The 24,235-nt window shown below is 46.5% G+C and overlaps 1 protein-coding gene across 8 annotated transcripts in view; it reads right to left on the minus strand.

Annotated features, from left to right (window-relative positions):
* GRAMD1B (GRAM domain containing 1B) overlaps positions 1-24,235 on the minus strand; it is a 212,758-nt gene that overhangs the window by 92,391 nt on the left and 96,132 nt on the right. Inside the window, exon 1 of one of the 8 annotated variants that reach the window (XM_080983437.1) lies at positions 7,257-7,275. The exons of 6 other annotated variants lie outside the window; for them this stretch is intronic. Coding sequence is in view for 1 of the 2 variants with exons in the window: in XM_080983445.1 (XP_080839571.1) it covers positions 970-992 (23 nt within the window). In the remaining variant the exon portion in view is untranslated. Of the gene's footprint in view, positions 1-969; positions 1,135-7,256; positions 7,276-24,235 lie in introns of those variants that run through there. One more of the 8 variants, XM_080983445.1, reaches the window with a different exon arrangement.

Below are 24,235 nucleotides of genomic sequence, written 5' to 3' on the forward strand. Positions count from 1 at the left end.
AAGCAAGGCAATGAGACTATGTCCTTAGCGCCCAAGTTGAAACAATCATGGAAATTATTATGCCGGCTCGAAATATATTCAAAAAAGGACATGGGACAGGGAAAGAGATCCCGCATATCCTGTGTGCAGGACAGAAGCATTCAAGGCTTCAAGCAACACATCATCTTTCCTCTCCAGGAAAATAGAGAGATGTGGCTACACCTCAGGCATTACGGGGAGGGAGAGAGAGATCAAGGCGAGTTACAAATGCTGCAATTTTAACCACCACCTCTCTCGCCTACTGTACACTTAGGGACGGTGCAATCTCTCTCTCCATTCTCCTTGACAAAGAGTTTTATGTAACTCAAAAGCCTGCAAGTTGCTACGCCCACAGGAGTCGGTCCTTGCCTGCATCTCCGGGAAAAGGCTGGGAAGGAGCTGTCTATGCACCAATCTACTAATCGACAAAATATAACAGAAGGAAGAAAAGTTCGGAAGCGTCCCGTTTATTTTTTTAAGGGGGAGGACAGGGCTCTTCCAAATATACCGCACTGCTCTCCCTCAGCAGAGAAGCGAGCGGCGGGGCCTGTCTGCAACTGCACACCTAGGCGGCAGGCAGGGGAGAGAGGTGTGGCAAGGAAAGGGGAGAGGCTGGAGAGAGAGAGAGAGAGCCAAGAGGCGCCACTGCACCAGCATCGTTGATGCAGAGGCGCTGCCGCTGCTCAAAGAGAAGTCCTTTTGCATGATCCTCTCCCTCCTTCCCCGGGATGCATTCACACCCTGCAGTGATGCTCAGCTCCCGTGCGCTCCTCCCAGCACCTCTCCGGTGATGCAGCCCTATAGAAAAAAAAGCGCACCGGGGAGGTGGATGAGGACGAGGGTGGCCTGGAAGGCCAGCCGAGGAGCCCGATACCCGACCCCCCCCCCCACCCGGCGCCGCCCACCCACCGCCCGGCCCACCCGCTTCCTTTGCTTCCTTCCTTCCTTTACCAGGCAAGCTTGAAGCCTTTCATTAGTACAGTCACGATCAGCCGGTGCCCGTCGTGTCCTTGGCTGCCCACTGACGACGCCGGAGCGGCTCCCAAGACATAGTGGAAGAGGCCGGGCAGGCGCAGGCTGCCGGGGAAGCGCACTGTCCCGGCATGGAAGGCGGGCGGGCGGCAGGAGGAGGGCAGCGCCGCCCCGCCGCCCCAGGCTGCTGCTGCTGCTCTCGCTACTCCGCCGCCGCTCTCGCTGCTGCTGCCGGGGGCCGGCTCTGCGGAGCGCGGGCAGCCCGGGCACGCCAGCGAGGCGGAGATCATGCCATGGCCTCCCCGCGCCGCCGCCGCCAACGGCCCAGGCGCCCGCGGCGAGCTCCCAGATGCTGGGGAGGCACCCAGGGGCGGCGTAGCGCCAAGCCCCGCCGGGGGTCCGGATCCAGCCCTTGCTGCTGCTGCTGCTTCCTGCTGCTGCTGCTGCTGCTGCTCGTCCCTCTCCAGCTAATCTCTCCCCTTCCTCCTCCTCCCGGGTCCTCGATGCGATGCGACCCCGGCGCAGCGCGCCTCGCCTGCCCACTTGCCCGGCCCGAGCGGCTGCGCCCGCCCTTTAAAGGCGCCCGCCGCCTGCCAAAGGGAAAGCCGGCCAAGCTGGGCCAGCCTGCGGAGGGAGGAGGATGCCCGCCGCGCGGTCCCGCGGATGGAAGCGGCCGAGGGGAGGGGAGGGCGCGCGGGGCCAGCCTTCGCCCAGGGACTCCCCAGAGCGCCTCCTCGCTTAGGCTGGACCTTGTTTCCTTCCCGAGGAATCCCATGGTCTCGGCAGCACTGGCGTCCATAAGCAGGCATGCACAGGAGCGGGGGGGGGGGAGTTCTGAGCATCATTACTAGGGAGCAAGTCCGGTGGCACTCAGGGCCCGGGGAGTTCGGCTGTCAAGAAATCGAGCTTCTCTGAAGTCTCCGAGGCTTCAATTCTGGCCATGCTTATTAAGCTCCCGAGTAAATCGGGTCAGGATCAGCCTCCTAGGTGACGAGGGCACTTGCCCGAAACCCCCTCTCTCTCATACATGGGGCACCCTGGTCCTGGCTATGTAGGAAATAAGGTTGTGATTTCCAAAAAGCGGAAGAAAGGCACTCTGCACCGGGTAGAGAAGCTCTTGCCCTTTTCACACTTCAAGTGCTCCAGGCCAAACTCCGAAAACAGGCCCCTGGGATGAGTTTAGGGGTTCATAAAGCTGAGGAAAGGCAGGTTTTAAATCGGAGTTCCCCAAACTGGGTCTCCAGCTGTCTTTGGACTACAGCTCCCATCATCCCTAGCTAGCAGGACCAGTGGTCAGGGATGATGGGGATTGTAGTCCAAAAACAGCTGGAGACCCAAGTTTGGGAAATCCTGGTTTAAACAAAAGAAATATGGTGGGGGGGTTATTTTTCCAAACCCCCCCTTAAAAAAAAATTATCATAAATGCTAGCTTTATAACCACCTAAGTCTGGAGTAGTGCAGTGGAGACCCCAGCAGGCAATTCAGTGCACAGATGCTCCAACTTGGCTCTAGGTTCTGACCCAAGACACTGTTACCTGAAAGGTTTGGTTCATGGCTCTTCCTGCCCCCCCTCCCAACACACACAATCAATCAAAGAGGAAGGGAGAATTAGGCTTCTGTAGACCACCTGAAAAGCCAGGAAGATTAGCTGCCAGGGCCAAGGTTGTCCCTGCTGTCCCCAGAGACAAGGAGAAGGCAAAGCAAAATCTACTGTTGGAGACCCAGCATGGTGTAGTGGTTAGTGTGTCAGATTAGGGCCTGGGAGACCAGGGTTCAAATCCCCCCATGAAATTTACTAGGCGACAATGGACCAGTCTCTCAGCCTAACCTACCTCACAGGAACCATGGACACCACCTTGAGCTCCTTTGAGGAAAAAGGTGGGATATAAGTGCAGTAAATAAATTAATCTCTGGGTGAGATTTGAAGAAGTCTGGCAAGGCTTTCTGGCTTAACACCATTGCTTAACAGTGGCAACAACAGTATGCTCCTCCTCAAATTATACTGTTGAAATGCAGAGAAGTGGTGGTGGTGAGTGGCAACAGGAGTCTACTTTTGTGTAGAAGGACTGTGAACTCAGTTCAGTTTTGATACTCAGAACAAATCCCTGGGATCATAATTTGTTAGCTCTAAATGTGCCTCTTGTACCTGGTGATAGTTGGTGGATCTTGGTGGTTCTAGTAGATCCCCACCAGTCTGACGTTCGCCCCTAGGATTGGTAATGAAAACATGCGGGAGATAAAACGGCTTGAAAGAAGGCTTGCTCTGGACTCTCAAAAAACAGCATGGAAATAGCCAAGACCCACCTCACTCATTGCTACAACTGAAGAGCTAGAGCAGCCCAACATTTAACAAACTCAGCTCACTATTTAATGAATTCAAAGCTTGCGCCAACAATTTCAATGCATTTTATGCGAGACAACTAACTGATATCACAGGATCAAACCCATTATCAACCTCCTGGCTAAACCCAAATCCACCCTGAGCCAGAGTTCACTGATAATAATGGAGCAGACTGGCCAGTTGTCCTGGGCATGGAATACTGCCAAGTGACCATTTCTTGTTATCTTTAGAATATCATCATCATCACCACCACCTCCATCATCATTTGAATCACCTTTTTTATCAGTTTCATTATGAATGACAATCATGTAAGCCAAACAACTAAAAATAGATTTAAAAGTAATATAAATACAGTAATAATCTTCATCCAGCCAGAAAACAGAGATGCTCTTCCACAAAATGGGCTGTCCCACTGAAGGCCCTGCTCTGATTTGCTGTGGAGCAGGCTTCTGATGCAAAAGAGTATTGTGTCACCTTAAAGGCACATGTATTGGTGTGCTTGTATGGACTTTCACCATTCAAAACTTGAAAGTGGCAAGATTTCATGAATTACAGCTGTTTAATGAAAATTACAACAGATCAAACTGGAGCTTATGCACAGGTTTACACACACACACACTTGATGGCTCACATGTTATTGGCTAATGCAGGATCAAATATATTGAATGTAACCTCATTGGGGCAAGCACTTATTTGGCTCTTGAAAGCACCATGCACATTGATGCTGCACTGTATTTATTATAGGTTGTTCTCTGATTGAGAAATTATCTGCAATCCACTTCACTAAAGTGGAATTGATTCTGAACCAAATCCTGATTGGTAAGGGACAGGCAGTGTTTTCTCAGCACAGTACATCAAGCTGCAAATCAGTTGTGTGGCAGTGTCTAACCTCGGGAGTTCTTTTAATTTTAAACCCACACTTCTTGCTCTGAGCTGCTTTCTAACCTGCACACCTTCCTGGGATGCTGAGCCCTTTTGGCTGCAAAATGGGTCAGGAGACCTGCAAACCTGGTGAAATCTGGGACAAAGCAGTACTGCAGAATCACATTCAGCAATGTATAAGGGTTTATATTTTTTAAAAAAGGAAAAGGAGATGTCAGGCACTGAGCATGCAGCCAAGAACACTTTGGAGGTCAAGGAGATTGCCAGGAGAGATGGAGTAAGGAAAAACGAGGTGAAGGGAGGAGGCAGTTTATCCAAGTGGCAACCTCTGCTCCCAAGGCATGCTGGGTGAGATGCTACAAAATATTTATAAGGGAAGCAGGGAAGGGAAGGAAGGGGAGAGCAGCACTCAAAGCCCAGTCACGGGAATATATTTTCTCCTTTTTATTTATGGCACATCCGCGGGGGCTGTCTCACATACTGGGCCGGAATTTATGGAGATTCTCAGTGGTGTTTGTGGAACACACCAGACACCTAGTATAGAACAGTGGCCAAGACACTCGAGTTGTGAGCTAGGAAGCGCAAATTCCACCTTAGCCATGAAGTCACTCGGTGGCTTTAGGCAATCTGTTCTCTCACCTTCCTCTACCCATCTGCAGCATGGCCAGAACCTTATAAGGTTGCATGTTTTGAACACTTATAAAAACCTGGTATATAAATGCTAAACAACAATATACGCAGAATTTAAACTGTGTTTCAGGCTAGAGCTGGTCCTCAGAACATGGTCTTCTCAAGTCTTCTTCAGACCAAAGGCCCACCTAGCCCAGCATCCTGTTGTCAGAGTGGCCAAGCACCTATGGGAAGAACGCAAGCAAGAACTGAATGCCACAGTATTCTTCCAACTTGCAATTCCCAGCAACTCGTAAAACATAGCCACTGGTGGTCTTATCCTCCATGAATTTGCCTAATCCCCTTTTAAAGACTTCCAAGTCGGGCCATCATTACTTCTTGTGGGAGAAAGTTTCATGAATTAATTGTGCTGCATGAAGAACACCACCTTTGTCCTGAAATAGTCTCTCTGGGTCCTAGTATTATGAGAGTGGTAGAAAAACCTCTCCTCTCCACTCTCTCCATGCATAATCTTACACACCACTGTCATATTCACCCTTACTCTCTTTTTTTCTAAACTGAAAAGCCCCAAATGTTGTAACCTTTCCTTATAGGGAAATTGCTGCACCAAGATCCTGAACCAGCCTTCCAAGTGTGGTCTTAACATGGATTTGCATAGCAACATTATTATATTGACAGGCCCAGCAAGTTATCCACTTCAGACTACCTTGGAAGGTGGTGGACTCTCCTACAATTAGAGGATTTTAAGCCAAGGTTGGATGGCCATCTGTCATGGATGCTTTAGTGGAGATTCCTGCACTGCAAGGAGTTGAACTAGATGACCCTCAAGATCCCTCCCAGCTCTACAGTTCTATAATTCTACGACTCTATTGTCTCATTCCTGGTCATTCACCACCAGTTCAGACCATTACCACCCCAATGAGTGTGTATGTGAATTATGATTTTTTGTTTTGTTTTTCCAATGCACGTTACATTTGCTTACACTTCTTACTACCCATTCACCAAGCCTGGAGAGATCCTTTCAAAGCTCCTCACAATTCTTTTTGTTTTAACCACCATGGAAAGTTCGGTATCATCAGCTACCACACTGTTCACCACTAATGCTAGATAATTTATGTAGAAGTTAAAAAGCACAGGTCCCCAGTACCAATCCTTGGGGACTCCGCTTACTACATCATTCCATTAGGAGAACTGTCTGTCTGAGAACTTCCTGGAAAAAGGCTTGGTTTAAATACTTTCATACACATACCAACAGCAACTAAGTGGGCAACTAATAATTATGGGCATCTCTTTTTTCTCTCCCTCCCTAGGATACAAAACTGCATTTCAATAAAGTTCCCAGCTACTGAACTGGTCCTGCATCTTAAACCATAAAGAAATAAAACAATATCCCTGTGATATTTGGATGGCTGATGGGAAAACCTTCACCAATTAGCTTTCTATGTGCCACAGGGCACTTAAAGGCACAGGATCAGTGGCAGTAAAGCAAGCTGGCAACTGCTGCATATAAACACCAACTGCTCTTGACTTATGATTCTATGTCCTGAAGTGCTGGAGAGACATGCATCTGGCATTGTGCAGATCAGAACAATCCAGCCTCATCTAGACTGAAAAGTTTCTGCGAGGATGATGCTGTCATGGAGGACATGGGCCTCATGAAAACAAGAGGGCAATATTGGGTCAGATGCCGCTAAGTCCTCTCTCCGTAATCACTACTACCATCCAGGTAGCTGTTTTCCCTTCGTCTCAACTTTGCCCATACCAGTTCCCACAGCTGCCCTTCCATGGCCTGCAGGTTAACATGCCGATGGGGCAGTTCTCCCTCTTTCAGTACAGCATCTAACTTCAGGGAAGGCAAGGCATGCTTAGGAATTCTTCCCCGAGCAATTTCAAATTTGCACATTAATTTCCTCGGAATTCTACTTCAAGCACACCCTCTAGTGTTCTGCTGCTAGATGACAGCCAAGCTTGCCAAGGACCCAAAAAGTCCTAGTGAAAGCTCTGCTTCTCTGGATGCAGGGAAGCAATTTAAGAACTTTAGGGGTGGTTGGGAGAATCAGCAAAGGGACCTTCCTTCTCCCGGGTCACCTCATCAGTGTGATATGCTCTTACATGGAGACGAGAGAAGCATCCAAGACCCTTAGCGCATTATGCATAAACTGGGCGCAGGAAGGGGAAATGGGGGCAGTGGGGAAGAAAGTTCATTCCTCTGAAATGGAGAGAAGAGCAACTCTCTCAGATCTTGACTGTCTAACGCCACAACCTCTGAACCAAACATAGATATTTTTTCCCCTCCCTGGGGGGGTGGAAGAGAAGGACGTAAAGAAAGTGAAGATTAATGTAAGAAATAAAATAAGAATTTGCCAAGCGAAGCAACTTACGCACAGGGAGGCCGGCAGCATTTCCATCCTACCTTTGCTGTCGCCATATCAGACGCCTCCATATTTTCTGCTTGGCCTATCAGTCAACAAGATCATTCAGAAGGAGGTGGGGGGCAGGGGAGGAAAGAAGGGAAAATAAAACATGAGGACGTGGTAGAGGAGACGACACACAGTTCTATAGGGGGGTGGGGGAATGGAGAAGGGGGTGGTGAGGCAAGAAAGCGGCTCTCCCCTGATCTCTGAGGCAACTCCCAGCGAGGGGAATGGAGGACACGCCAATGCCATAATAAATCATAAAATTGTAGAGCTGGGGGGGGGGGAGAGACCCCAAAGGGTCATCTAATCTAACCACCTGCAGTGCAGGAATCACACAGGGGACACATAAGTTCCTGTGGTAAGCTGTCGACAGAGATGGCCAGCTGGAGTCAGAGAAGCTGTTTGAGCAATTTCTCAGAGCTTCCCTTGTAGGAAGAAAAGGTTTGGCCTGTTGTCGGAAGAACAGAGGCACCCTCCTTTCCCCTCCACATGCCCTGTCCCCTCTGAGGAGTGGGCATATGACCCGCTTTCCCCTTTCATTGGAAAGGGAAGATAAAGGCCAAGCATTCCTCAGCTATGAACTTCAGAAAAAAGGGGGGATGTGGAGAAGAGAGCAGGATAGGAGAGTAACCAGGAGGCATGTGAAAGGGGTGTTTGGGGAGAGGCAAGTAGCAAGGGATGAGAGACAAAAGGGAGGAGTGCCAGGAAAGCCAGAAAGGTGCAAAGGTCTTGGCTGTGGGTGCACATTCAGAGATGCTCTTAACAAAAGGATCCAGTGCAAGGAGGAAGGAGGTGAGGTTTTGATCATACCACACTCTCAGGGGGAGGAAACAAAATAAAATACACTCACCTCACCACCACCCACCTCCCTTAAAAAAAAAAAGCCCACTTGGAAAAAGACTGGTCCTTCCCTGGGAGTCTCGCCTCACCCAGTTTGCCCTGGCCTTGAAAACATCAAGTCATCATTCTAAGGGGAAAGTGTGCCAATTCAGAGTATTGAGAGGCTTCTGCATCTGCAGCGGAGGCCCTGCCTTTTGCAGTCCATCAGGCCTGACGATTGGACGAGCAAAGATGACTTCACACAGCCTCATTCATCATTTGAGGATTCCTGCCCAGCAGGGACAGAGCTCCTCTCCCGTTCATGGGGACTGTGATTCTCCTTCCTGCCCTACTTTACTACAGCGAATCAATGTGGGTTTCTCTAATACCCGCCAGCTGCTGGAATGGATGAGTTTGACTGACCGGAAGGGTAAGCACAGACCCAAAGAATGGACAGCGCCTAGAGGGGGAGATGGCAGAGGGGGGGTCTGATCACTGAAGGAGCCACTGCTGGAAGATGCTGATGTACTCTCTCTCTCTCTCTCTCTCTCTCTCTCTCTCTCACACACACACACACACACACTGCATAAAACTTCTAGCATCTCTGCCCCCCTCCCTTAAATCCCTCTTCACATCTCTTCCAGGAAACCTCATTAGTCCCCCTCACCAATGACAACAAAAGCTGCACACCTGTAACCAAATTGGTTTCTCTCTTCACCTCCCTCTTAGTGTCTCACATTGTCTAGATTGCAAGCGCTTTTGGGCAGCGACCTGCCTTCTCGCTATAGTACCAGTACATTGGTGGTGTAATCATCAGCAGGCAGATACCCCAAATCCTACACTCACAAAAGGTGCCTTTAACTAGATGAAGTACCACCTCCAATTTGCTATACTATTGCATTTATTTCCCATCTTTGTCTGCAAGGCACTCAAGATGGCAAACATGGTTCTCTCCCCCTCCTCAGTGAATCTCCACAACAACAAGCACCTTGTCACTGGCCCAAGGCCACCCAATGAGCTTCCTTGGTAAGAAGGGATTCTAGTCCAAACACTCTAACCACAACACCATGCTGTCTCTTTCTATGTGCAGTTGCAAAGACCACTGCCCTACACCATACGGTATGAGTCCTGCATATTCAGTCACAGCAGAAGTCTGCAGAAATATTTAAGAGTGCATTTAGACTTGGGGAATACTGTGTTAGTTTTCCTGACAATGATGCTAGTGCTTCTGTCCAATTTTCTAATGTTCCTCTCATGCTGCAAGACCCGTTGCATTATGGCTCTGTGGCTTTCTGACATCAACATGTCATGCTAAATTTCAGTGGGCGTGGTATAGCACAACAACCCACATCAATGGAGGTTGCTACTCCCCCACATTTTTCGCACATGCCTGCTTCTGCCCCCCCAAAAAAATATTCCCTCATGGAAATTGCAGGAAAGAACCATATGCCAGTGTACCACCCCAAATTTTGTACATTTACTCCTGTGATTTTCCAGGTTGATGGTGCTGCAATCACATTATTTCTGGAACCATTTAACACAAAAAATGAGGGCTAAACTTCCATTAGATTTCCAGGAGCTGTTTTTTTGCATTGTGTGAAAACTCAGGTATAATGCAGAAATCAACAGTCAGTGAAACATCAGGGGAAACAGAATGAACTGCTGTGTGAATGAAGCCTAATAATCTGTGGAATACAAGAACATGCTAAGATGCTTTGCAACACAAAACAATTTGATAGCTAGAGAAAGAAAGAAAGAAAGAAAGAAAAGAAAAGAACTGAGAGGCTTGAAATGGGAGGGAGATAATGAGAAGAAAAAAACAGCATTGATAAGGCAAAGAAAAAAGAGCCTTAAAAGGGACCAATATGGATAAAAGACAGGAAGGCATGTTTCATAAATTGCTGGAACTGGAGGAATGCCTAGGGGATAAAAGTGCTGTTCTCTGAAATCAGTGTATTGCAGTCCTAGAATTTCTGTGGCTACAAGAACACACTTGCAACCACAGCATCTTTGAGCTGGGAGCTTCCTCTCCTTCATTTGGAGATGTCTGGTAAGAAAGGAGGATTCTGTGTGGTGCTGCAGCAGCTGAGAAATTACATGATGCTTTCATCAGCAGTGCATGATGGGAGCTGTAGTTCTAGGAATCAGAATAGCAAATCAAGGACGATATGCACACCAGATGGATAATAGCTTTGCCTTCTTACTGGACTTCATTGCAAATAATCCTGAACATTATATTATTGACCATTTGACAGATCTGCATGCATTCACATTTTGTGTTCCCCCCCATATTATATTGGATTACCTTTTTTGTGTTTTGGATATGGGCCATGTCTGCCTTGCCCTCATCTAAGTTTTGACAAACCTACTTACTCCTGTAGGCAAAAAGACTTCAATTTCCAACTCTTTTCCTTTAAAGCAGGCATAGGCAAACTCTGGCCCTCCAGATGTTTGGGACGACAATTCCCATCATCTCTAGCTAATAGGATCAGTGGTCAGGGATGATGGGAATTGTAGTCCCAAACATCTGGAGGGCCAGAATTTGCCTATGTCTGCTTTAAATCTCAAATGTATGGCACACCAGTCAGGTAACCAGTCAAATACTGTCAGCTGACCACCTACTCCTTGATTGTGGTCAAATAATTTACAAAGCCAAGAATGTCAACTGGTATTGTTGCTAGATTAATCCTTTTTAAAACTACATCATGGTGCCATTTGACAGGAGCGAAGAAAGATTGCCTGCCCTGCAGTCAGGAGCAAACACACCAACATAGCAAAGATTCCCCCACCGACCAGCTGCTGCAAATGTAGACATCTTCAAAGAAGAACAGGATTTCAAGCAGTTATCAGTGATGAAGCTCACAACCTGACACTGTCTATGACTCCACCTTGCTTGCTACGGGAAGCAAGGAATACCTTCCTCCCTGTGACCTCAAAGTTTCCTCTGCAAAGCTGGTGTTGCTTGAACAATTGGCTTCTTGACTCCTAAGCACAGCTGCCATTCAAACTTTGTTTGTTAATTGTTGCTATTAACTACTTGTTTTGTTTTAAATTTATTTTTAGTTTTCTCAGTTGCAGCTGAAGGTTGACTTTGATGTCATAGAATAAAAGCCACGGGGAAGACACACTCAATGAATTGTTCTCATTTATAGAAACAATACCAAATTCTGTTGAAGTTCTGATGGGGTGTAGTCAACTTACCTTTATTCAGAGTAGGCTCATTGAAATGAACGGGCCTGTTAGCCGTGGCTATTAATTTAAGTGGGTCTGCTCTGAGTAAAGGTTACTTGACTACAACTCAGCAATTCATTACAAGTTTTCCCCCCTAAAGTTAATTTCATTATTCACACTATTAACAAATCTGTTGTTATATTTAGGTATCACACCTGTTGAAGATTAAAGTATCTTTGTTTTCTAATAATAATTATAAAAGGCAGGTGCGTTTTAAATACTCTGCAGTTATACATGACAATACTTGATCAGCCTATTGACCAAAACTGTGTGAACACTAATTTCCCATAACTGCTGATCTGAGCAAGCAATACAAATTATCCCCCCTTCACCCTCCTAAGTGATGCCCCTGACTCACCCCTCACTGGAATGACCACTGTACTTGGTCAGCAAAGACATAAGGTAAATGCAAGTCATGCTTTCTCTCACCTCCCTGTATGTATGTGTAAAAATAGCCAGCCAGGTCAGGTCTAAAAGGCAACTCCTGGGAGAGCTAAAGAACCTATACCAGCATTCAGGACACACAAGCAGACCTAGATTCCACATATTTGGGTCACCCCTTTTCTTAGGGCATCTCAGCCTGGGCATTGCTTTCAAAGAAGATGGAGCATGCACTTTTAAAAACACAGAGATCTCTGATGACCCTCAATTCATCCAAAGGAGCAATAAAAAGCAGACGATATAGTATATGGGGGTGGGAGGGAGGGGTGATGCAGCAGCAAAGGGTTAGAGCAGAAGGATTTAGACCAGAGGAGAGAAAGAGGAGGGGTGCAAGAACAGCAAGGAGTCCATAGAGGCTTACAGGGCAAAGTCATCAGCAAGCAGGGTTGGTACAGCCAGCAGTTGGAGAGAAATGGGAGGTGGCAGAGGAGGGAGGGAGCTGATTAGTAGTGTTTGGAAAGGCTGACCTTGTTATGGTGCATGGTGTGTTGGGGTTACACATGCTGCCATCTTATTACCCCCAGAACTCACAGAAACAGACTTCCAAAGGGACCAGGAAGCGAGTGTAGCGAAAAAGAAGAAGGCAGCAGAAGTAGCGCACACAGCTTATGATGAAACTCAGGCAGGCAATGTCAGTTGCAGGAGTCTGTAAGAATATTGTCCAGGCTGCCTAAACAAAACAAAACAAAACAACCCCTGCAGAAACCTGACTCGCCTTTAGACGTACACAGCAATGAGAAGGAACCTCCCTTTTCTGAAGAAGGGGAGGGGGGAGAGGGAGGGAAAAAAGGTTGTCAAATCCACAATAAAGAAAAAATTGAGGATCAGCCTCTCTCCCTCCCTCTCTCCCTACACCACACTTCTGAGATGCCCAGAGAGGGCACCTCAGCTCCTATTACCGATGCAAAGTCACTGCTGTGCTGAATCATAAATTGCAGGTTGGTTTTCTTTCCTCAAAAAGCAAACAGAGCCACTTTGCGTTTGAAATAAGGCACTGGACTTCTGCCCTACACCATGAGACAAGTGAAAAAGCTCCAGGAGGAGACGTCTGTACGGAAAGGAGAGGGCCTTCTTCCCCTCCTCATTCATTTCCTTTCTCATGGGAGGACCAATTTTAAAGGCACAGCTGCCTCCCGTTTTCTCCAGCGAACTTGCTGCTGCTGCTGCTGCTGCTGTTGCGCACGCTACCAAAAGATAAGATGCAAATGGAAAAAACAGAAAGCCGGCGAGATTAAGGAAGAATTCTGGACCAGGCCCAAAAGGATTTGGGAGTTAATAATAATCAGAATCAAATTCTCATGACCGGGATTAAACGACATTAAGAGTTTCTTCCAGCTGACTCCCCCTCCCCAATCCCCTAACGATGCATGCTGCTCTCATCTAAAGTGCTTTCCCCACCCCTCTCATCACCTCCTTCCAGGCATCCAGGGACCAAAGCTAAGGACCATCTTGACCATCAGGAAGGCTAATCCAGAAGGGTTTCCTTTAAGGCAGGAATGAGGATGCTGGGGAGATGCGATGAACGCTCTGATCAAAGTTTTAGAGAGGGTGGAAAGAACAGCTGGAAGGCTACTGGTCCATGGGGGGGGGCGTTATTCCGAGCCCCCTGCTTCAGCCATCAGTTCCTGTGCCATTCCTGGGATGTTTCTTTTCCCCTCCAGCAAATAAGTGGGGGGATGAGACATGTCACAGACCAGCCAGGTGCCTCTTTTGCTGCTCATGCATCACCTCCTGCTTGCTGACTCATTCAGGAGACGGGCTTTTCTTCCACTCCAATCAGCCAATCAGCACAAAATTGGCTATTTCCCCAACCCACTGCCCAGGACAGGACTAAGGGGTAGCGCCTGTGTTCAAGAGATGTCCCTCCCAGAGATTACTCAGCAAGGTATCTCGAAAGGAGGTTTAATACGTTTCCTAGGGAGGAAAGCTGCGCAGAGGAATTTGCTGCTTAAAGAAAATGTAAAAGTTTTGAAACCTTTTTATAAACTGCCCAATTCAATGTGCTAGAAAATAGCTACTTGGGAATACAGCTGTGATGGCTTAAAGCAACCTCATACATTGTCACCCCCCACCCATTCCCTACTTTTATTTACAAAAGCTTGTGTCAAAGGCTGGTGTTGAACAAAACAGTTATTACTGTTTTTCAGAACACATATCACTTCATTAAGCCTAATATTAAAAGAAGAAAAAATGACTCATTCTAGTCTAGTCCTTCTAGTATGATATGGTCAAATAAGCAGCTGCAAATAGTATAATTGCAAGTGGCTTAGATATTAAGTCCATATTTAACCCATCAAAAACTGATAAAATACAAAATTTGGGGTCTAATGTCACCAGTACATTTATTATTATTTTTTTAAAAAAATCCTTCCTCACCTCTTCCCAAATCTTGTTTACACGTTTACCTCCCCCACTTTCAGTGTCTTCGTGCCCACTTTGTGTGAGGGTTTCTTGCCTATTGCAGCTGCAGCTGAGGAGAATTACTGTGTGGTCAACTGCATATGTGAACTCGCCCTATAATTCTATTTTATTTTTAGTTCTCCATGCTACTCCCAGCATGCACTGGGGCATTGGAAAGGACATCATCTCTCCATTATTACACCCTTTTCTGGCATCCACAACTGAATCACGGCAAACGGAGATAAACTCCCAGAAAAGGAGCATGGTGGTCCCCTAAACATTTTTATTGTGCGCATCTGCTTTTTGAACTGCTCGTTTCAAACTATGTTTTCATAAATTCTATGTCTAGTTGTTCTTAAGGTTTGGTTTCATTGGTATTTTCCTGTGTATGTCTTTTATTGTCTTATTGCCTTTTATTGTCTTAAACCACTTGGAGGTTTTTGCTGATTCAGCAGTATATGAATAATGTTAAATAAAAATAAACAGATAAGAAGGCAGACATGGTGGTGAGTGGCAAAATGATGACCACATTTATAACTGGAGAGGAAAGACAGCAAGTGTTCATTGGCTGGGATGCACACCTGAATACATCACTCATTCCTTTTGCAAAGGGCATATTCAGAACATATGTAAACCACAGTTTTGCCTTCCTGTCTGACCCTTTTTTCAGGGTTCAGAGACTTTTCAAGGGACCCTAGCATCTGATGATATGCCACATAAACGCTGCCAATAAAATAAGCAGAAGCCCTTTCTCTTGCTTGCTCCCTCACCCACCCACTCCTTTAATGTCAGAAGGGGTGCAATTAACTAAGACCACATTCACACCATCCATTCAAAGCACTATTATGCCATTTTAACTAATCATGGCTTTCCACATAGAATTCTGGGAGCTGTAGTTTGTTAAGGGTACTGACAGTTGTTAAGAGACCCATGGCAAGAGTGTGACCTTAACATTCCAAAACTTCACTAAGTTATTCAAGGAACTGGCGGTTAGGTAAAATCAACAGGTGGACTGAAATGACACAACGGTCTGTTACATGCCTCTGAACAAGCAGGCAGAGGCTTGAATCTCTGCCCTTCTCAAAGGGCTTCCAAAAGGATTCACAACGTGTTCATCAAGGAAAGTTGAAAAATGGCAGTGCTAATCCCTTCCTCCAACAGCATCTATAGGACCTTCTGGCATGTGCACTCATGGATGAAGACATACACTTATCTTCCATGCTCATTACATTCTGGCATTCAATGGGGAGTAAGTTTCACTGGTACACCTTAAAAATGTGACAGCTATGCTAGGGAGCCCATTAGGGGTCATCCCCCCCTCAAGGAAGAGCAATTCTCCCACTGTTTGCCTTTAACATTTTCAAAAAAGCCTTCTCCTTTCACAACCTGCTTTACATCCTCTGTTGTGCTTGCCCTGTCAGTCACTTATCAATTGAGGGAGAACAGAGGATGGCGGTGGATTGCTCAAGGCCATGTAATGAGTTTAGAACAGATTTTGATACTTGACATTAGAAGGACATAGTTAAACTATGAAACTTGCTCCAGCAGGAAGCAGTTATGGCCACCAAGCTAAATGGCTTTAAAAGAATATTAGACTAATTAATGGAGGAGAGGGCTGTTGATGACTGCTCTGCCCCCACAGTTCGAGGCAGCAATGCTTCTGAACATTAGTTGCTGGAAACCACAGGAGGTGATAATGCTTTTGTGCTCAGGTCCCGCTCAGGTCCGACAGACATCTGGGTGGCCACTGTGAAACTGGGTTGCTGCACTAGATGGGCCATTGACCTGATCCAGCAGACATGCTTTTAGTTTAACTTTTAGAACCAGTTTTCCTTCCTGACTGAACTACATCAGCTCTCCTACAGACAGAAGTGTCCTGCAAGGGAGGAGAAGCCTGAATAAGATAATTAACAAGGCAGGGGTGCCGAAGCCATGGTTCCCCAGATGTTGATTCAGTCCAACTCTCATCAGCGCCACTCAGCATGGCAAATTGTTGATGAGCCAATGAGAATCGTCATCTAGCAACATCTGGAAGGCCACAAGTTAGCCACCTTACTACAGTAAAGGTAAAGGTCCAGTCGTGGCTGACTCTGGGGTTGCGACGCTCATCTCGCTTTATCGGCCGAGGGAGCCGGCGTACAGCTTCCGGGTCATGTGGCCAGCATGACTAAGCCGCTTCTGGTGAACCAGAGCAGCACATGGAAACGCTGTTTGCCTCCCTGCCGGAGCAGTACCTATTTATCTATTTGCACTTTTTGTCATGCTTTCATACTGCTAGGTTGGCAGGAGCAGGGACCGAGCAATGGGAGCTCACCCCGTCGTGGGGATTCAAACCGCCAACCTTTTGATCAGCAAGTCCTAGGGTCTGTGGTTTAACCCACAGCACCACCCGCGACCTCCTTACTACAGTAAGGTAGTACAATTATCCCCCTTATTGTAAGTGAAGGGAACGATGAGGGAAAATGGCTCACCTAACTAAAGACACCTTGTGAATTTGTGGCAGAGGACAATTTGAACCTGGGACTCTCTAGCACATGGGTAGGCAAACTAAGGCTCGGGGGCCAGATCCAGCCCTCTAAATCCGGCCCGCGGACAGTCCGGGAATCAGTGTGTTTTTGCATGAGTAGAATGTGTCCTTTTATTTAAAATGCATCTCTGGGTTATTTGTAGGTCCTGCCTGGTGTTTTTACATGAGTAGAATGTGTGCTTTTATTTAAAATGCATCTCTGGGTTATTTGTGGGGCATAGGCATTCGCTCTTTTCCTTCCCAAAAAATATAGTCTGGCCCCCCACAAGGTCTGAGGGACAGTGGACCGGCCCTCTGCTCAGTGGCGTAGCGTGGGGGGTGCAGGGGGGGCCGGCCGCACCGGGCGCAACATCTGGGGGTTAGGGTTAGGGGGCGCAAATCCACGGGTTAGGGGGCATAAATCCACAGGTTAGGGGGCGCAAATTACTTGCCTTGCCCCGGGTGCTGACAACCCACGCTACGCCACTGCCTCTGCTGAAGGAGTTTGCTGACCCCTGCTCTAGCATACATCTCTAAACCATGGCAACCCATGTCCACATCTGTAAATCAGGAATCACATGAGTCCATCCCACGGTTTCACTATGGTAATGATGATGATAATGTTGAATAACAATGCTATTCTGTGACAAACATGTTGTGCAAATATTTACTAATTCAGGAACTCTACTTAGAAAGACAAATCTGCAGGTAACAGCCGCAAAGGCTCAGTCTGTGCCTGTTCTTTGATGAGATGTTTAATCACATTCCACTTAATCACATTCCCACTTATCAGACCCGGAGATGGGAACAGTATTAATTTCATTTATATAGCCTGCACCACCACCACCACCACCACCCATGGAAAGAAAATGATGCTGAAGGCACATCACAATAAAATAATACAAGAAAACAAAAAATAATATGGAGCAAATTTAAAAACAGAGAAAGAGAAACTGTAGAGAAGGTAGGAAATGACAGTAAGGGGAAATAGGTCCTTTATAAGCATTCGGAGAAGAGAAAGATAGTTTGGAGAACTTCTGAACTCTGAAAGGAGAGGAAAACAGATCTTTTAGTCTGGAGATCTGAACAGAGAGACTGTTTTGAGGGAATAAAACACAGAAAGCTACGGTACATTTTCATGCAGCACGTAGAAAAACTAAGAGGAGACATGACAGAAGTGTGGAGATTATGCATCGCATAGGGTAAACGGACAAGGAAATGTTTTTCTCCCTCTCTTATAACACTAAGGATCACCATAGCCACTTGTAGGGAGATTCAGGACAGAAAAAAGAAAGGACTTATTCATGCAGTGCATAGTTAAACCACAGGAAGCAGTGATGGCCACCAACTTGGATGGCTTTAAATGCAAATTAGACAAATTCATTCAAGGCTATCAATGGTTACTAACCATGATCTGTCTCCGTGGTTGGAGGCGGCATTACCAGTTGCTGGAATAACAGGAGAGGGCTCTAATGTTTGGGTTCTGCTTGTGGTTTCTCCAGTGACATCTGGTTGGCCATTTGAGAACAGGATGCTGGACTAGACAGACCACCAGCCTGATCCAGTAGGCTCTTCTCATACTGCCCTTATGCTTCTATCTTCTGTCACCAGGTCTGGTGTAAGGTAGAGAAGAAGAAGAAGAAGAAGAAGAAGAAGAAGAAGAAGAAGAAGAAAGGCAAGCAGGGATATGGGATAATTTGTGATGAGATAATACAGAGGTGGCATGGCCTAATTCTGCGGGAGGCCAAAGTTCCAGAGATAGGTGCAGCCTTTCTTCTTCATGATGCTAGGACAATAGTCCTTTTCTCTTGGGTTGGAGAGATTTTCAAGGGCTATCAGGTGGCTATTGAGGATGGGATGCCAGGTGTAGAACGCTCTGAGCTAGGAAGAGAAAGGGAGGCATTCATCTTTTCCTGACCTCTTGTCAGAAACCCTGCATTCCTCCACGATGTCTGCAACAGGTTTCTGAGGCTTCCTGCTATAATTAACATCCCACCTCTGCTGCCTTGGAGGAGGAACAATGCTGGCGTCAGAAGAATAAGGAGCAGATGATCTCACAACTTTACCAGGTGTGCTGAGGGCAGCAAAACAAGGACTTTGGGGAAAGTTGCTCCTCAGGAGGTGGACACAACATGGACTTCAGGCTTTGCTCACACGATTCTGATCCCTACAGCCAATAACCTAAAGAACTCAAACCTATGACCCCCATCCACAGTCCTAACATTAGCATCGAACTGTTTCTTGGCCTCAAGTTGGATACTGTCTGCAGTCCACACAAGCAAAACCTGATTTATTGACCTGAAAGAGTCCAGGTAAGTGACAGTGGCCCTGTGACTCCTTCACTCAAGTGTTAGAAAGTGCCCACATTCACTCTGCACCTTTAAAGCTCTATGATACCCCTTTAAACCATCAGGGCTTCCTTCAAAGAATCCTGGGAGCTGTTGCTTGTTCAGCATGCTGAGCGTTGTTTGGAGACCCCTGTTTCCCTCACAGAGCTATAATTTCTGGATTTCCCTGGGAAGAGGGACTGACCATTAAACCACTCTGAGAACTGTAGCTATGGGAGGGAAAGAGAAAGGCCTCCTAACAACTCTCAGCACCCTTAACAAACTACAGCTCCCAGAATCCTTTGGGGAAAGTTATGACAGTTTAAACCGGCACCATAGTGCTTTAAATGGATGGCGTGAATGTGGCCTTCATGAGCAGGAAGAATGCTGCCACATCACTGAGCCTCAAAGGAGGGAAGACGTAAGGATCACCACAGAACAAGATATGGAGCTAATAAGGTGAATTCTAACATTTTCAGATATGAGAAGAAAAATAATCTGCAGCCCACATTCCACTTCTGAGTGACTCAACATCCGCTGTACTTGTCTTTTAGATATGTCAGTACTGGATAATGTCCCCATTTGCAGAAAGAATTGCATTAGCAATCCAAGGAGTTAAGACAGAGGTTTTCAACCTTTTTAAAGTCCACAGCTCCACTTTCTTTCTGTGGAGCCCCTGTGGGGTTTAGGAGCCCAGTGATGTCACCCCTTGCCTGCAGAGCTGGCAGCCTATCGCCCGTTTTTTAACACCCTCCCTTGTGGAGTGTTCCCTCAGCCTCCTCTCCTCTCCTCTCTCCTTGGGAGTCTTCTGGGCAGCCGCTGCTGCCACCCTGCTGCCACTCTGAGCTGCACCCACTGCCCAAAATAGAGGTGCCTTCTCACACTGCCCCACAGGGGCCAGGGAAGCACCCCCTGGCCATCCCCAGAGGCACCATTCGTTTGGGGAGCTTGTAGTCAGGGCTGCTGCAACAAACAGCTGTGCAGGACTTTGGGAGGCAGAGGAGGGAGGGAAGGAAAGAGGGACAGAGGCCAGTGTTGCCCACGGCACCCTATTATTCAGGGCACCCCAGGGTGCCATGGCACACTGGTTGAAAACCTCTGAGTTAAGACACTGAACGCATGTCTGAATACAGAAGAGCAGGGAGCTCTTTCAAGCAGTGAAAGACAGGATCATTTCATAAGTTACTTTTTTCCACATTAAAAAAGCTCTTCCGCTGAGCGGCAGCTCCATTATTTACTTTTGCCCTCTCTAAACATTTTTTCAGGGAATGCTCTTTGCTTTCTTGGCAGGAACAGGAATGCATTTGGTTTTTAATACTTTTGAAATATTATGATTTTGCTTTGAATTCTAATCATTTGTATCGCTTGCATTTGTATTATTTTATATTTGCATTGATTTGTTTACTCTTCTTGAGTCACCTTGAGCGTCTTGTGGGGGTGGGGGAATGAAAGGCAGCATATAAATAAAATCAAGCAAGATATATATGGAGGAGATACCTGAGTAGGAAAACCTTATCCAACAATATCTACAAAATGAAGCACAAGTGCTTATCTCCCTGCAAGTAAACAGGAACTGGGGAGTCAAGGCATACTTGGATCCTGCACTATTTGTAAAGTGTCCACCGACTTAAAATAGACTAGATGAAAAGCAAGTGAGCTGTGCCACTGAGTGGTTCATGTAAATCACGGGGGACTATTAAGCTGATACTACAAATATTCTTTCTTTAAAAAGAGAAAGCCACCTACCTTCAAGATCAGCATTTTCTCCCTTTTTGTGACATACACTGATCAACTCTCCATCACCTTTCATTCACTTCTAGCACCTTACACTTTTCCTATCCCACAAATCCAGTTTTCCTCATCCTCCATTCTCTCTATTTCTCCACTTTTCCGTGTATATATTTCTCCCTAATAACTACCCACAAATCTCAATTTCTAGCTTGGTGGAGCAAAGTTACTTGGGGGAGATGCATGCATGGGAAACCAAGCACAATGTTTTCAGCGGCATTTACGTGATAATCACACCATCTATTTGCAAATCTGGAATCAATAAAGCTGTGGCCAATTTTAAATCCCAGGATGTTGCCTTGTCCAGTTTGCACACCTTCATAAAATAAGCCTTGCTCCCTAGGGCGCGGTCACTGTGAGTGGGTCTGCAAACACTTATGCTCTACAACAATATATTGGTTTTTCATCTCCTTCCTGCTTCTGATCTACCTGGAAAACCTGCCATGGGTCCTTGCTTTATTGTCTTTATTGGCGCCCTTGCTATCATGTAAGAGAAGGTACTTATTTCTATTTTGCATATAGTATGGGCCCTGAGAAAGATCACCAAATATGCTTGAACTGGGACAACAATCTAGACTGCTGAGTTCCAGCCTAGCATTTTCCATTTAAAAGGAATTCTCATCTTATACTAATAGAAAACTCATTCCTTCTCTGTTGTCTGATCATTATGAAGCCAAATGGCACCAGTCACATGCAGAAAAGGGAGTATCAACAGGGTTTTGAGGCCCCAAATTTTGCAGAAGTGGAAAAAGGAAATCTTAATGGGTGTGGGAAATGAAGGAAGCAGACCCCCCCCCCCCCAAATGACCCAACAAGGACCGATAAATCTTGGTGGTATATTCCACACTACAATGTTTTGTTGCAGCTGGGTTCCACTGGCTGCTCCTTCGTTTTGACCCCCTGGGACATTGAACCCAGATGCACAATTTACAGAATTGACTGCCACAGGGTGGTTTTGAGGACTACTAGCTTAGATGGCTTTTTCAAAAGTTCTAAATTTGTGGCTGATCAACAGCTATTTGCTACATGGAGCCTCCATGCTAAAAAGGAGGGCACCTCCGAATACCAGATGTTGGGGAGATGCAACAGGAAAGACACTTGTTTTGTGGCCTACACTGCAGGGGGTTGGACGAGATGACCCTCAGGATCCCTTCCATATGATCCTATGATTATATGGGCTTCCTAGAGGCAACTGGTAGAGAAGGACCCTCAGTCTGATCCAGCAGGGCTCTTTTCAGGTGCTCACACTCACACAGCCACACACTGCCCATGCAGGCATGCAGGTGAACAAAGGTATACACACATTTAAACACAACCCCATCTCTTACCCCCCACCCCCACCCCCAGGATACTTACATGACTCTGAGGAAGGAGAGCTTTTTCCTCAGGAAAGTTATACGGAAATGGCAGGCCTGCCTCACAGCTATACTGGAGGCGACCTCCTTGGGATGCAGGTTCTGGACCATGGCTGTGCTTTGCGGTGCAACAGCCAACTCAGGTGCCTGCAGCCCATAGAAAAACTGGAGCCAACAGCCCAGCAAAGCTTCTAGTCCCAATGGAGGAGTGGGTCCAGAGTCCAGCCCAAAGAGGCTGGTCCAAAAAAGCAGTGCATGGATTCAAAGCTTGGAGCGAGCATGTGTTTGTCTGTTCTCTCTGCTGTGCCGCGTTTCTAACAAGCCAACTCGGACCGCAACATCATTTTGAGCTCCTTGCATCGAGGACAAGCAGGAGAAGGAAGATGTCACTGGACTTTGCAAGCTCAACCACTTCCCAAAATAACCTCCACTTTGCTGTCATTCCTGAAACGCCATTTCAACTGCCAGTGGCTGAAAACCTTGCTTGAATATTTACATTCAGCCTCTAGTTGCTTCCGTTCCTCCTCTGATCCCTGCTGGAGTGCCTTTGATTCGGTCCTCACCAGCTTCGGTGGCTCTGTGCGGCTATCTAGATGTGGGCAGGTCCTCTCTGTCCCAATTCTCAAGAAACAAAAACAGCCTCGCCTGCACAGCTCCACCTGTAATTGATGTCAGATGTGCTGCAGGGAGGGGCAAAGTTTTCGCTTCTCAAATCCCAGCACAGCACCTGAGAAAATTGATTCCCCCGAGGGGCACAAACTTTCCCCTCTTGCTACCATCAGCAAACAAAAGTAGCAGTGCAAGCACCTGAGCAGCACGCGCAGGTGTCTTTGAAAGCACCAAGGCCCTGCCAAGAATGTGGATGCACGTGCAAACATGCATGATAACAGCCCAGGTAAGAAAGGTCCAGGAGCATCTCAGGGATGACCGTCCACTCTTTACAGGTAGGTAGCCGTGTTGGTCTGCCATAGGTGAAACAAAATTTTAAAAAATTCCTTCCAGTAGCACCTTAGAGACCAACTAAGTTTGTTATTGGTATGAGCTTTCGTGTGCATGCACACTTCTTCAGATACTCTTTGGTACCACATTGATTCCCAGAACTGAGCAGATTTCATTTTAAGCACACCTGGACTCTTAATCTTTTAATAGTGCAAAATTCAGAAGTCCAGGGTCATAGAATCATGGAAATGTTTAGAGTTGGGAGGTCCCACCCCACAAGGGTCATCTAGCCCAACCCCCTCCCCAGCAATGCAGGTATCACAACTGCAGAATCCCTGCCGGATGCTCCCCCCCAACTCCTGTTTAAATACTTCCAATGAAAGAGAATCCACCACCTTCCTAGGCAGACCATTCCGCCGTTGACCAGCTCTTTCCACCAGAAAGTTCTTCCTGCTATTAATCAGAATCTTCTTTCTCGTAATTTGAATCCACTAGTTTAGGGTCCTACGATCTCGGTCTCTTTGTGATAGTAGCACAGCCATGCCCCCTCACAGCCATGCTTCTTCTCAGATTATAAAACCTTCTAAGATTATACAATAATCTGGCAATTTTACAAATATACAATAAAATAATTAGAGATGCACTGCAAAAATCAGTGCAGATTCTCATGGGTTGCCTTTCATCTAGATCTACTATTTTCTCGGCATATACCTGCGCAAATGATTTGGAGTGCCTTTTAAACTTGGAGGGGTACATTACTATTTTTGTTTGTTATTATGGTATATATTTTTGTGTTTTTATATTGTAAACCACCCTGTGATCTTCAGATGAAACAAAGAAACAAACCAATACTTATTTCGACGTAACATAAGTTTTGTTTTCCATGGAGTTTCATTGTACATAACTAACAGAACTCACACAGAATTCTCTTGAAATGGTAGTGCCTTGTATTTCCAGTGTTCCTAAATGCTTAGCTTTTAGGAACCTACAGTTCCTAATCTACAGAGCCTACAGTGGCTTTAAAAATAACAACTCCCTTTTGTGTTGATTGGTAGGATCTATGATGCCAGAGACAGGGACCCCGCAGCAATCATGCTGTGAAATGGTAACAGGTCTTCAGCCCCAGACCACTACTCCATTGCTTTTAAGAAACTTACAGAAAACAGTAT

The sequence above is a fragment of the Podarcis pityusensis genome, assembly GCF_964106645.2.
Source record: "Podarcis pityusensis genome assembly, chromosome: 15".
NCBI classification, from domain to species: Eukaryota; Metazoa; Chordata; class Lepidosauria; order Squamata; family Lacertidae; genus Podarcis; species Podarcis pityusensis.